This window comes from Bos indicus, chromosome 3 (assembly GCF_029378745.1).
Source record: "Bos indicus isolate NIAB-ARS_2022 breed Sahiwal x Tharparkar chromosome 3, NIAB-ARS_B.indTharparkar_mat_pri_1.0, whole genome shotgun sequence".
Lineage (NCBI taxonomy): Eukaryota > Metazoa > Chordata > Mammalia > Artiodactyla > Bovidae > Bos > Bos indicus.
The window spans coordinates 98,220,966-98,235,102 of NC_091762.1; the positions used below are offsets into that span (position 1 = coordinate 98,220,966).

The 14,137-nt window shown below is 46.1% G+C and overlaps 1 protein-coding gene and 1 non-coding gene across 4 annotated transcripts in view; one reads left to right on the forward strand and one right to left on the reverse strand.

Annotated features, from left to right (window-relative positions):
- Nucleotides 1-577: 577 nt before the first annotated feature.
- TRNAC-ACA (transfer RNA cysteine (anticodon ACA)) lies at nucleotides 578-649 on the forward strand. The gene has a single exon. It is a non-coding gene; the product is annotated as a tRNA-Cys (tRNA).
- A 10,499-nt stretch (nucleotides 650-11,148) lies between these two features.
- SLC5A9 (solute carrier family 5 member 9) overlaps nucleotides 11,149-14,137 on the reverse strand; it is a 30,123-nt gene continuing 27,134 nt past the window's right edge. For all 3 annotated transcript variants that reach the window (XM_070786579.1, XM_019957511.2, XM_019957512.2), the window contains 2 exons: nucleotides 13,248-13,407; nucleotides 11,149-12,685 (listed from right to left, as the gene is read on the reverse strand). In XM_070786579.1, the coding sequence (XP_070642680.1) occupies nucleotides 12,477-12,685; nucleotides 13,248-13,407 (369 nt within the window). In that variant the 3' untranslated portion in view covers nucleotides 11,149-12,476. The remainder of the gene's footprint in view (nucleotides 12,686-13,247; nucleotides 13,408-14,137) is intronic.

Here is a 14,137-nt window from a genome sequence, read left to right on the forward strand (position 1 = left end):
ATTGGACCTGATAGCATTTAAAAGTTTGCTTTGCCTTTAAAGAAAACTACTAGTCTGGACAGGCTTTACATTCTCCACTGTGTTAAGTCCTCGAAGTGGAAACCTCTATTCCTTGAACCCTAATGAATGGGTTCTGAATATCTGAATTTTTCAAGTAGTTCTGTTGTACTTTATAATATTCTTCTAATTGACAGGAACATCTAAATTTTTCACATATTTCCTAACCTTTTTTTTAGGGGAAAAAAAAAAGGATCCCGGATATATTTCATTGCATTCTTGATGATTTTGGCTTCCAGTCAACTTCAGTAGTTATATCAGCCAACATAAATGCAGGGCTGTGAAGGTGGAGGAGACCCACTTGTGCCAGCGAGCACTGCCTCCACCCTAATATAACTTTTGTTTAGTCTTTAGCATTTATGCTGCCTTGGTATTAGTCCTTCCCTCGTTCACCATTCATCTCATTATTGCAGAATTTCCTTTCCTCCTCCTCTTATGTTTATGATATAGAGTGGGCTTGGGGACGAGGTCACTAGTTTGATATGATTGTATGAAACAAGAATGAAAATGTCCTTGTACTTCCCTGGTAGCTCAGATGGTAAAGCATCTGCCTACAATGCGGGAGACCCAGGTTCGATCCCTGGGTTGGGAAGATCCTCTGGAGAAGGCAATGAAAATGTCCTGTTGGGGAGCTTTGAGGTACTAATCTTGTGTCACCAACGCTGACTATCATGAAGAGTTCTTTTATCTTCTTGCTCCATCTAAGCGGATGACCTTGCTGTGTTCGTAGCGTAGGTGTTAGTGTAAATGTTAATAGTCTCTCCAAATCCAGTTGGACATCTAAGGATGAAATTACTTTGGCCTAATGTTCTAATAAATTTTCACATAAGTTTTAATATGAGAGAAGCATAAGTGCATTTAGGCTACATTGAGGTTCCTTTGTATGGTGATTTACTATATCATACACCTTCCACCCTCAGATAGATTCGAAAGTATGTTTTAAACTATCGTATCATACAGCCTATGATGCAAGAATTATCATTGACCCAATACAGACATGATGGTACATTTTATTTACACTCATGGTGTTTTCTTTCTGAAATGGAAACCTTTCTTCAATTCCAGTACAAATGAAAGCACTAAAAATGCAGGACTTTGTATATTCTGTGCAGCTATTTTGAAATGGGCTAATAAATGTTTTATTCCTTCAGTAACATTGACCTTAATTTCAAGAAATTGAAATTGCATTTTGAATTATATTCTATAGGTTGATACAGTTGATAAGAGCTTTTCTCTCCTTGAACTAAGACATGGAATTCCACATCCAGTAGACAAATTTAGCTGGCCAGAGAGAGATTTCTTTGAAATTCGTTGAGAAGTCAGTTGGGGAAAGTGTCAGGTGCCAAGGAAAGAGGATACAGAAGTGAATGAAACTTCATCATTGCTCTTGAGAAATTTAGAGTCCTAAGGAGAAAGGGAAAAACAGGTGGTAACCCTTCATTACAGAAGATACTATAGTGAATATAAACAAGTCCGGTAACTGTAGAGTCCAAAAGAAGAGTAAAAAAAAAATAAGAGATGAGGGATGGCGGGTTGGCAGAAGGGCAAGAGAAAATGCTCCTTCTGTGTCTCAAGGAATAAGATAACTGCTATAAGTACTAGAAGTGCATTCATTAAATGTTTTTGAATGCTGTTACTATTCTGTCTTGGAAACTAGAAAATATTCAGGTACAGTGTACTCTGGGGACAAAGAGAGGATGTGGTTAATTCTACCACAGGAAGAAGGGGTCCAGGGAGATTTTTATAGACATTTTCTGTGGACCTTAATGGATGCATGGGATTTGGGGAGGAAGAGATGTGCAAAAGGAGAGTGAAGGCAAAGGGGACAGCTAGAACACAGAGGAAGTTATCACAGAGATGACACTGTTCCTTGCCACAGTGAGCTCTTGTGTCTTGCAGCAGAGGGCAAGGTGCAGGGTAATGTAACAGCCCTGGGTTAGTTAAATCAGCCAGTTGGAGTCCTATCTGTGTCATGCATCAATTGTGTGAGTTGGTGGCAAGGTGCTGAATCATTGTGTGCCTCCACGCCTCCCTCCCTCATCAGAGAAAGAGAAAATGAACCTATCCTTGGGCTGCCACGTTGCACAACTGCAAGTGGTGTCATTCACCTTATGCCTGCAGGCTCTACCTGTCTCAGGTGTGTTGGAAGATGAAGCAAGACAATGCATGTATAACAGTTATATATGCACATTATCAGTGCTCAATAAACATTTGCTACTGTTAATCAGGCAGATGCAATTTTAAAGAATGAGTCCATTTGAAATCTCTTATTTATAAAGGTTTATATACCTATATCCTAGTTAATCAGTCTATATGTTCCTGAGATTACTTTAAATACAATGCAAAATGTGCTTTTCTTAGTTTACTGGGCTTTAAAATGTACTGTGAAAAAGCAGCTGAAGACCAAAGCAAAACCAAAACAAATCCCTCTAAGAGGTTTTGAATGAGCAATTTTTTTTTTTTTTGTCTTCAATCTTGGTTCATTTGATCCACGCCAAATGAATAAACATCTCAACTATATTGATTTTTATCAATCTGTAATCTGTGACCATCCAGTGATTCCACTGGGGACTTTTTCTAGTGCAGTTTTGTGACCCTAAAGTTTAAAGAGGTTTATTTTTTCTTCCTTCTTTATATCCAGAAGCAATGCTGTTTAGAATGAATTAGTTGATTAGAACATCTGACTCAGAAAATGGGACAGCCAAGAATTTGCCTGAAGATTCAGAAACATGGCTGGGGGACGATGATTATTACCAGGCTTCAAATGTCAGCAAACACTTCAGGGCTACAGGAAAGAAAATAAAACACATTAAGGTTTAATGACTTTTGTTATAGGAGGGCTTTGGGGTGGCCAGGATGGAATTATTTGCTGAACACATAGTCTTTTTGTTAGTTGTCCAAGTGGATTAATTGAAGCCTGTTAACACTTTATCTCATAAAACAGAAAATAGCCATTAGCTACTCACCAGTCCACATGGAGAATCCAGAGTTTGGGACTGCCTTAAGGGATCCAGTCAGCACAGTTTGGGATGACTACTCTCAGTTCAGTTCAGTTCAGTCGCTCAGTCGTGTCCGACTCTTTGCAACCCCATGAATCGCAGCATGCCAGGCCTCCCTGTCCATCACCAACTCCCGGAGTTCACTCAGACTCACGTCCATTGAGTCAGTGATGCCATCCAGCCATCTCATCCTCTGTCGTCCCCTTCTCCTCCTGCATCAGAGTCTTTTCTAGGTAAAGTCAAAAAAGCTGGTAGCTACTTAGTCTCCTGTCACAGGTGAGGTTCAGACTCAGAGACTGCAGGTTAGCATGCAGGATGTTTGTGAGGGAGCACCTTGGACCATTCCAGTGGATGGGAGGGATGGTTAAGTTGTGATGTAGATGTGATAGCAGCTTTGGCCAACCCCACTGGGTGGGGGCTCTGGAACAAAATGACCCATCAGAGTCATTTCATGTTAGGCTGACATGGCTGAAATGTCTGGGACTTTATACTTACTAGTCACTGGGTGAGCGGTGGCTCAGATGGTAAAGCGTCTGTCTACAATGCAGGAGACCCAAATTCGATCCCTGGGTTGGGAAGATCCCCTGGAGAAGAAAATGGCAATCCACTCCAGAACTATTGCCTGGAAAATCCCACAGACAAAGGAGCCTGGTAGGCTACAGTCAATGGGGTCGCAAAGAGTCGGACACGACTGAGCGACTTCACTTTCACTTTCACAGGCTGCCCTCAGAAGGGTGGGACCCCAGGCAGGGTAGCTCTGTAGCAGAGGTCATCCCTGCTGGTTGGGGCTGCCTCCCCCCAGAATCGCCAGCAGCTGGGCAATAAGCCCTGTCCTTGTCTCCCCCTCCACCTCCATGGTCTGTTATAACATATGCGAACCAACCAGTTCCCAGAAGCCTGACTGGACAGAGAGAGGCCTCACCCACTCCCTTTCTCCGTTGTACCCGCAAAATAAAAGACTCAAGTAATTCACTGTCCTCAATTATTTTACACCACTGGGCAGTACCACTACCCCCAACACAGAAGCACAGTTCTAATAGTAGTTCTATGAGGCAGGTTCCATTTTTCCCAGGCAAGAATTTGAAGGATATTTTAAGCCCTGATCCCTCCACCAAGCTCCAGACCCACAGATACAAAAAAGTTCTTTGGCAGTCCTAGTGGGTCATCCCACAGATACCTCAGCATCAGTGGGCTCAAGTCTAAACCCATCGTTTTATTGTATTTGCTTTAGGATATTTCTATACAACCACCAGCCCTTATTCTTGTAATTGTAAAATTCTTAACCTGAGTTTAACCATGTGTAAGTGTACAATTCTGTAAGTGGCATTCTGTCCATTCACATCCTGTGTAACCATCGCACTATCTATGCCCAGACTATTTCATCTTCCCCAACATAAACTCTGTGCCCATTAACAGTTGCTCCTCGTTCCTGCCTCTCCCCAACCCTGTAGCCTGTATTTTACATTGTGTCTCTGAATTTGCCTATTTTACGTACTTGGTATAAGTGGAATCATACCTTTGTCTTTCTTCTGTGTCTGGCTTATGTCACTAAGCATAATGTTTTCAAGGTCCATCCACATTACAGCATACATCAAAATTCCATACCTTTATGCCATAAGGCTTAATAGCGTTGCAGGGTGGGAATACAGCGTACTGTTTTTGTCCATTCGTCCTTATTATTTTCAATGATACTGCACTCACCTCATAAATTTCCCTCCCTCAACAGCTTCTGATCCTTTATTCCCTTTCTGTGTTCTCTTTCTGTGTTGATAACAATCTTTCTAAAAACAAAAGATGCTCCTTGGGTATATTCATTGCCTTTATTCATTCACCCTCCCTGCATGCGAGCTCAGTCACTCAATCTTGTCTGACTCCTTCTGACCCCATGGACTGTAGCCTGCTAGATGCCACTGTCCTTGGGATTTTCCCAGGCAAAAATACTGGAGTGGATTTCCATTTCCTCCTCCAGGGAATCTTCCCAACCCAGGGATCGAACCTTCATCTCCTGCATCAGCATGTGGATTCTTTACTGCTAAGCCACCTGGGAATCCCACTTTCCCTCCCTGACCCTATCCATTTTTGGCTACATCATTGCACCCAATTCATAGTGACATTCATGTCCTTAGGATGACATCTGTCTACTTCTCCTAGCTGATCTGCTTTATTCTCCTATACACTGGGTGCTTCAGCTTCACTGAGTACCTCAGTTTACTTTAAGCATAACTTTCTAGCTTTGTGCTGTTTCTTCTGCTTGGAAATAGGATTCATTCCATTTTCCACATGGAAATTTCTATTCACCCTTCAAAATCCAAGTCTGTAAATCCCTTCCTACCCTCTCTACTAAGAATTCGTTACTCTTTTCTCTTTTCCTGAAGTATTTTGTTCCTACCTCTAATCTCTGTCCTATTGCAAGGGACTGCAGTAACTTACTTACTTGCCTGCCTTATTGTTATGAATAGATTGCCTCTGTTGAGGCTGAAGATATTTTGCCCATTTATTCCATGTGCCCAGAACCTAGAGTTGCATTCCCAAAGAATGCTGCATACGTGAGTAGTGCAAGGGGGAGAGGCCTGAAGGTGGGGTCAGAATTCTGGGTTCAAAGGCCAGCACAGCTACTGAGTGTCAGGCCTCAGCCACATCACTGCACCTCTCCCAGCTGCTTCTTCATCTGTAAACAATTCAACATCCCATAGTGGGATTGAGAACCAAATGAGACGATTGATATGAAAGTGCTCTTGCCTAAAAGCACTTTCATATCAATAGTTGTGAGGGTTTTTTCTTTTTTGGAAAATGACCTATTTTATTAGTCTCTAAGTGGGGCTTCCCAGGTGGTTCAAGTGGTAAAGAATCCACCAGCCAATACAGGAGATGCAGGTTTGATCCCTGGGTCGGGAAGATCCCCTGGAGGAGAAAATGTTAACCCACTCCAGTATTCTTGCTGGGATTAATCCCATGGACAGAGAGGCCTGGTGGCCTACAGTCTGTGGGGTCAAAAAGAGACGACTGAGGCAACTGAGCATGCGTGTGTTAGTCCTGTGTGCTGCCCATCCCAGATAAATGTGATATTCTACAGGATATTCCCTGTTTTGTGAATAGATCACAAATAGCAGGGATGGTGGGGTAATTTTAACATAAATGATTTATGTGACGCTTTCACAAATTATGTGACATGTATGATGTAAATGGTGGAAATTCAGGGATGCAAAGTTTAGGCAGCAAAAGAAAGGACTTGCTTATCATCGGTGTCATCGGACGATGGTTACTCTATTTTCAGGGGGTGGCAGGTAGTTAGTTTCTCTTTATTGGGGGTGTGCAAGCAGATGCTAATGGCATCACCAGCTCAATGGACATGAGTTTGAGCATGCTCGGGGAGTTGATGATGGACAGGGAAGTCTGGCGTGCTGCAGTCCATGGGGTTGCAAAGAGTCAGACACAACTGAGCGAGAGAACTGACTGACTGAAGCTGAGGCTGGCTAAACTTGCCTGTCAGGGAGGCTGTCTGAGATACACTGACCTTGACTGAAGAGGGTGGGAGGGCTAAGCTAGCTGACCCCTAAGGTTCCTTCCCATTCTGGACATATATTATTCTAAACTTTACATATGAACGATATTGAGAGATGGACCCAGGCTTTTGCATTCTATTCAGGGGAAGATATAATGGTGCTTTTCCTTTCCTCTTTAAATGAAAGTTGTAATGTTTATATAAGATTGCAGTAGAAAGTCTGATATTTCTACTTTGTGAGTCCTGGCAAAAGTTGAGATTTGATCTTGAAATATGAAAGTAAACTGTAATTACCTCAATTTAAGCCTCTAGGATTTATATTTATCTGATAGACTTTAAAGTTCTCCCAACTTATCACCCTGGAGAAAAGGAGAAATTACAATCATCTTACTTAGGGCTGGAAGTCTAGAGAGACGCTCGCTCTAGGTTAATGGAAAACTGACACTGTTTTGCCTGGGCTTCTGGCAGTTCCCACCCAGGGACATGGTTGAGAGTTTCACATATTGAGTGCTTTTGGGATCTAAACTATATTGCAAATCACTCAAAGAATAGCTTCCTCACGGTATTTTTTAGAACACCTACTTGTTTTTAAACATCTTCCTTTCACCATCAAAAGCTGCTTCTTAATGTTATTATTGCTCATGGCAATCACATTTCAGTTCTCTGAAAACTACTTGTCGGTTTTTCTCTCTGTGCTGTTTCTATTCAAGTGAAGGTACGTGACTTGCTTTCCCTGGATGCTCTCCACTACCGCTCACCCCTCCACTCCCCCCGCCCTCCCCGCCCCGAGGAGACCACTGTGAAATCAAATTAGAAGCATACAGTGTCAGCATTAGAAGGCTCCCAAGATTTCATCTCAATGAATTCAAACCCTTGCACCTCCCTTATTAAAGATGAAAAAGCTGAGGTATGGAGCATCCCAAAGCAAGTAGCAAAATTTTTTTTAATTTAAATTTATTTATTTTAATTGGATGCTAATTACTTTACAATATTGCATTGGTTTTGCCATACATCAACATGAATCTGCCACGGGTGTACATGTGCTCCCCATCCTGAACCCCCCTCCCACCTCCCTCCCCGTACCATCCCTCTGGGTCATCCCAGTGCACCAGCCCCAAGCATCCTGTATCCTGCATCGAACCTGGACTGGCAATTCATTTCTTATATGATATTATACATGCCATTTCTCAAATCAATGCCATTCTCCCAAATCATCCCACCCTCTCCCTCTCCCACAGAGTCCAAAAGACTCTTCTATACATCTGTGTCTCTTTTGCTGTCTTGCATACAGGGTTATCATTACCATCTTTCTAAATTCCATATATACGTGTTAGTGTACTGTATTGGTGTTTTTCTTTCTGGCTTACTTCACTCTGTATAATAGGCTCCAGTTTCATCCACCTCATTAGAACTGATTCAAATGTACTCTTTTTAATGGCTGAGTAATACTCCATTGTGTATAAAATTAAGCCAGGATGTGAGGACCTTTAAGTCCCTAAGACTCTCTTAGTTTGACCTCCTCAGAAATGGAACGGGAAACCAAGTGCAAGCAGTTTATTTAGGAGGTGATTCGGGAAACAGAGCAGGGCGTGGTGAAATAAGACAGGGAAGGGAAGGCAGCTCTTCAGGATGTAATGAGCACCTTAACTCTGTGGGCAACTGGGGCACAACCCCCCTGAGAGCCTCAGGAGATGGTTTAGAGCACGCCTCTGAGCTGTCCCACTGGAGGGGGTCAAGGAACCCATGGTTCCACAGTGACCCACCAGCTCTTGTTTCTCATTGGCTGAAGGGTGATTAATTCCCCAGCACTTCCAGCCTGTTCTATGGAGGGGGCCAAGTATTTTTCTGCAGCTGGAGGAAGTCCTCAGCAGAGTTTTAGTCTTTCAGTGGGAGTCACCCAGCAATCATGCGTAGGAGATATGGGTGGGGCAGTGACATCCCCTGCTGCAGCGGCCAAATGCTCATTCCTCCCTGCCCTGGCCAATAAACTTTAACTGCCTTAGAGGTAAGAAGCTGAAACAAAACATGACTTATAAGGGGAAATTAAATGTACAGGGTTGGTATTTGCAAATGAATAAGCATTATCCTTATTTTACAGAACCCACCATGCACTTTTGCACGTTACCAACTTTGCACATACTATCCCTCTATCTTGTATGAACTGCTAGAAAACTCCTATTCATCCTACAAAGTCCAGTTCCAATAAGAACTGTCTATTATGTCCTTTGCTGATTCCTCAGGCAGAATTAATTGCTCTCTTGCTTTGCTCTAACAGCATGTCCTGCCTTTGTCGCACTTGCTACTAATGGTAGTAATAATAGCTACTGTTTATTGACTAATTTTGCTCCTACTGCTGCTAAGTCACTTCAGTCGTGTCCGACTCTGCGTGACCCCACAGACGGCTACCCACCAGGCTCCTCCGTCCCTGGGATTCTCCAGGCAAGAACTCTGGAGTGGGTTGCCATTTCCTTCTCCAGTGCATGACAGTGAAAAGTGAAAGTGAAGTCGCTCAGTCGTGTCTGACTCTTCACAACCCCATGGACTGCAGTCTACCAGGCTCCTCCATCCATGGGAGTTTCCAGGCAAGAGCACTGGAGTGGGTTGCCATTGACTTCTCCGAATTTTTGCTCCAGGCCCTGTTTTAAGTAATTTATGTGAATTAACTCATTTAAAACTTTCAAAAACTCAAAGCTGCTGCTAAGTCGCTTCAGTCGTGTCCAATTCTGTGCGACCCCATAGACGGCAGCTCACCAGGCTCCCCCGTCCCTGGGATCCTCCAGGCAAGAACACTGGAGTGGGTTGCCATTTCCTTCTCCAATGCATGAAAATGAAAAGTGAAAGTGAAGTCACTCAGTCGTGTCCAACTCTTCGCGACCCCATGGACTGCAGCCTACCAAGCTCCTCCGCCTATGGGATTTTCCAGGCAAGAGTACTGGAGTGGGGTGCCATTGCCTTCTCCGAAAAACTCAATGAAGTATCTGCAATTACTATCTGCATTTTGTAGACTGGAAATGAAGACAGAGATTAGCGGCTATCCCAGTATCTTACAGTTGGCAAGTGGCATAGCTGGGATTTGGTTCAGAAGGTCAGGCTTCCAAGTCCCTACTCTCTTTGGCTGGGGTAGAGAAAGGGGCCCAAGCACTGAACTCTGGGACTATTTCTGGCAGTTTTGGTAAGGCCTCATGCCAGGCTAGGAAACACTGTCTGCAAAGAATCTTAAGCAGGTAAATGACTCAAGATTTGCATTTTACAAAGGTCACTCTCACCATCATGCACAGGGTGAATCAGAGGAGGAGAGACTGAGAAGAGATAACAGCATTCTGACTGGTGCAATAATCCAGGTATGATGAAGTCCCAAGTTCAGCAGGACTCCTCCTCCCGGGACTAACCCCCCTTACCTCCCCAGCCATTCCCCAACATTGTGGGGCTGCTACTCCTAGATGTGTGGGCATCCTGCACAAATGCACCAGGCCAAGGGCCATGTGGGGGCAGAGATGATGCAGCTTGGCTCTGGACACACCTGTGAGCCCTGGTGAAGAGTCTCAGATACAAGAAGGAAGGGGGCCTTTGGCTTGCTTGCAGCACAGAGAAGCCATGTGGAGTAGCGGCGGTCCTGCCCAGTTTTCCCTCCAGTCCAGACATTTTAAACTACTTTCCCTTTCCTAATTATGTCATGAGTTTCCCCACCTCTATTTTGAATATTTGATTTCCTCTGGGAAGGATGCTCTTTCACTCATCCATTCATTGTTTTACTTCCATTTTTTTAACACCTAACATGGACCAGGGAACTTCCTAGGTGATGGGGACTTTACAATCTAGGGGATGAGATAAGTGTAAATGTAGTAATTATGCAAATATGTTACTCTGACACTTTCTTTAAAGGTAAAGTTGGAACCATAAGACTACATGCTGGATACTGGGGACTCACCTGCTCTGGGATGCAGGTGGCCAAGTTGAGATGGTGCCTGGGATGACATAACTTCCCTTTGGAAGGACATGACTTTCATGTTGAGATGTGAGCAATGAGTAGGAATTAATCAGGCACAGAGGGTAGAGAAGTAGAATGAACCACCCTTCCTGCTGTCTGACCATGGTTAACAGTGTGCTCATGAATCTATTTCTCTATAGATCTGGAGTTCAGATGAGACTCAGTATAACAAAGGCAGGGGGAACTGAGGAAGAGGTCCTTGAAAGAGAAAAGAGGAGAGGGATACGTGAGAGAAGCTGCTGGGAGAGGGAGCTGGGGACCACAGCGAGTAGTAGGAGGCTGGACTTGGCGAGACCCATGGGAAGTCCTCAGAGCAGGCTGGAGAGCTCTGAGAAGTGGAGATGTTCAATATTTAATTTTAAATTGTGCTTCTGTAGCTTACAGCTCTTCCCCTCCCCAAACCTTCAGTATAATCGGTTGCACATAAATGCCTTATGTAGACGGTTTGAGGGAAATTGGGGGAAACAGCTGAGTGCCCAGAAAGGGTCCTGATGATCAGTAAGGATAGCATAGACATGGGAGGTGACACAGAATGGGAAAAGGTTGAGGGGCACAGAAATGTAGAGGCAGCAGCTACAAGAGGTATTCATACACACAGATGCATTGAAGCCCTCAAAACAGTAATTTTATTTGTATTCAGTTATGATGAGTGATTAACATAAAGTGATGATCAAAGTCAGCATTAATATGTATCCCATGAGAGTAGGGACAGCCTGGACAAAGACAAAAGAAGGAAGGGACATTCTCATGGGTGTCTCTGGCAATGGGACAGGGCCGTGGTTTCATTCTAGACATCTGAGACTCAGTGTAAACTCCAACTGAAATAGATTCTTTGCCACCCCCAGCTCCCCACCCAGGCAGGACTTTGTAGAATTACCATCCAACATTTACTGTTACTAATGCAACGCCTGTTACTTTCTGGGTACAAAGTCACTTGGACCCTGCCCCTTGGAGTGCTGTCTGGTCTGGGAGCCAAATCTCACAGTCCTGTGATCAGCACTGTCACAGAAGCAGGTCCAGCGGGTGTGGGAGCAGGAATGGGACTTTGATCCATTTGTGGGCATCAGGCAGCTTCCTGGAGGAGGGACATCCAGGCAAGGTCGTGGTTTTTTCCAGGGTAGCTGGATGCCTGGCAGGCAGAGGGAGAGGGCAGAGGCACAGCTGCAGGGGCTCCTAGGTAGTCTTCGCTGCCCCTCTGCCAGGCTTACTCATAGCACCAAGCAGCCGGTCTTCATCTCTCTTGTCTCCAACAAGCCCTTTCTCTCCAGCTGGCCTCCAAGTCCTTCAAGGGCTGGAGACTTGGTGCATGTTTGGATGTGAGAGTAGGAAGCTGGGAGATCTGAGTGTACCAAGAAGAGCTCCCTGCCCCAATGCCAGCTGCCACCTTGCTTACCCTCCACCTGGTCTGTCCCTCCTTCCAGTCTGACAGCCACCACTGCAGAGCTGCCAATGAGAGTATAAAGCCCTGGGGAGGTTCCGGCTGGAAATGGATGAGCGGGGATTGGGAGACAGAGGGTAAAGGGGGGAGATGGTGGACAAGGAAAGAATAAGGGCGAGCAAAGACACGGTACGGGAGGATTTTTGCAACTTTCTTGCCACTCATGACACATGTAGAGTAAAAGCTCCTGAACAGACTCACCAGAGGAGGGAAAACTGTTTCTGAGGTAGGAGTGAAAGGTTCTGAGGTGGAGAGAGCTGGAGCCCGAGACCCAGTGCAAGGCCTGCTGTGTGTCCTGAGCAGACCAAGCGCCCTCTCTGGGCCTCCTGGCTCCTCTCCTCAGTGTGCAGCCTGGCCAGGGTACTTGTCAGGGCCCCCTGCAGTCTCAATCTCAAGGTTCCGTGTGGACAGCGAGGCTGGAGGAAAGCCTGTCTGCAGCCGGCCAAGCCTGGCAGTGCTGAACCTGCCTGGGCCGAAGCCAGGCCTGCGGAGTCATGCAAAATAGCCCCAAAGGAAGACATTGACGGCCAGCAGCAGCACAGCGTTAATGTTGCAGACGCTCCTCCAGAGCGGCTCCTCCGCGATGCTGGTCAGTTTCTGTTCCAGGGCAGCCTTCTCGACAGGGCTCAGCGCTTGCTCCGGGGCTCCCGAGAGTCCGCAGAGCCACTGCCAGAGCCACTGTCCCCAGGACCTGCGTGGGGCTGAGGGACAGGAATCAGAGGGGAGGGAGGCAGGGGAGCAGCAGAGCACAGGTGGGAGAAAGGAGATGATGAGAGAGCAGGGCCGGGGGAGAGATGGTGAGAAACCCAGGAAAGGAGCGAGGCGCACAGAAGGGGCAGAGGCAGGTCAGCTTAGCCCTGGTGCAAGCCGCAGGCGGAGTGCTGAGCTAGGGCCTCATGCTGAAACCCCAAACTGTTGTATAGCGGATTCATCTCCAGGGGCGGGGGTGTTGGGGGTGAGGGTAATTGAGCTCCTTCCAGTTCAGAGCGACCGAGGACCCAGTGGCTCAGCATTAGGAAGCACACTGCCCTGTGGTATAAACCAGATCCTACACCTGCACTTTCGCAGTAATGAGGGCAATATTTTGGCTCCCATCTGCCTTACTCGTTTAATATCAGTAGTCATCTGGGAAGAGGAAGGGTGATATTTTGAGGATTCCCTTAGAGACCCCATCCCAGTGAACTCCCAAATGGGGTCTTTGAGGACCCATGACTTGGTGTCTGTCTCCATCGCTCCCCTCCACCCCATATGCCCTCAGCCTACCTCCAGGCTGCTCCTGGCCCTGGCCGGGGTCTTCTGCTCCTCTGGCCCCTGTGGGGCCCTCCCCAGAGGCCACCTCCGCTGTCCCCGCTGTACTCTCAGGGGGCTCCTTCTCCAGCTCAGAGAGGGGGTGATGCCGCGTCCACCAAGTCAGACGAGCCAGCTGGAGGGAAAGCAAACAGTCTCAGCTCAGGTGCCTTTGGAGGGCAGTCGGACTGTAAGAAGAGAGGACCCTGTTCCTGGGAGGCCGGCAGAGCCTTGTGGAGAACAAGAAGGAGCTCGCGGCTGGAGGAGGTCGGGCTCTGAGACCTGACTCACCCACCCTTTGAAAACCTGAACTCCTTGCACCTGCTCCACGCAGGCCTCCTTCGGGGGGCCAAAATCTCAGCAGATCAGGCTGGGCCCCTGACCTCCCAGAGCTCACAGACAGGGAGAGGCAAGACTGGGGACAGGCAGACAGGTGCCCTGTAGGGTAAGGGAGTTAGAGAAGGCGAGGTTCGGAAATAGACCGGCACTTTACAGGAACAGATCACCTTAATGAGGTGAGAAGGGGCAGTAGTCAGATTAGTGAGCTGCTGCGCTAACCCAAGAAAAGAGTAAGTGTATATAGGCATATATATGGAAATCTACTGTCTTAAGGGGGCCTGTTCTTTTCCAAGGTTGTTCGGAGTAGTTATCTCTTAAACGGCTGGGGCAAGAAATTCTGGAGATCAGCCAGAGGCTGAATCAGCTGGGAGCTGGGCGTAATCAACCTTAATGTCCTTTTTTTTTTTTTTTCCTTCAAGTGAGAGAGTTCTTTGTTTTGCATAGAATGGTGGGGAGGACCCTAAGGGAAGTTTTAACTCCAGCCTATTTTGATCCATGTAACTTTTCTTCATGCCCCACGTAGCAAC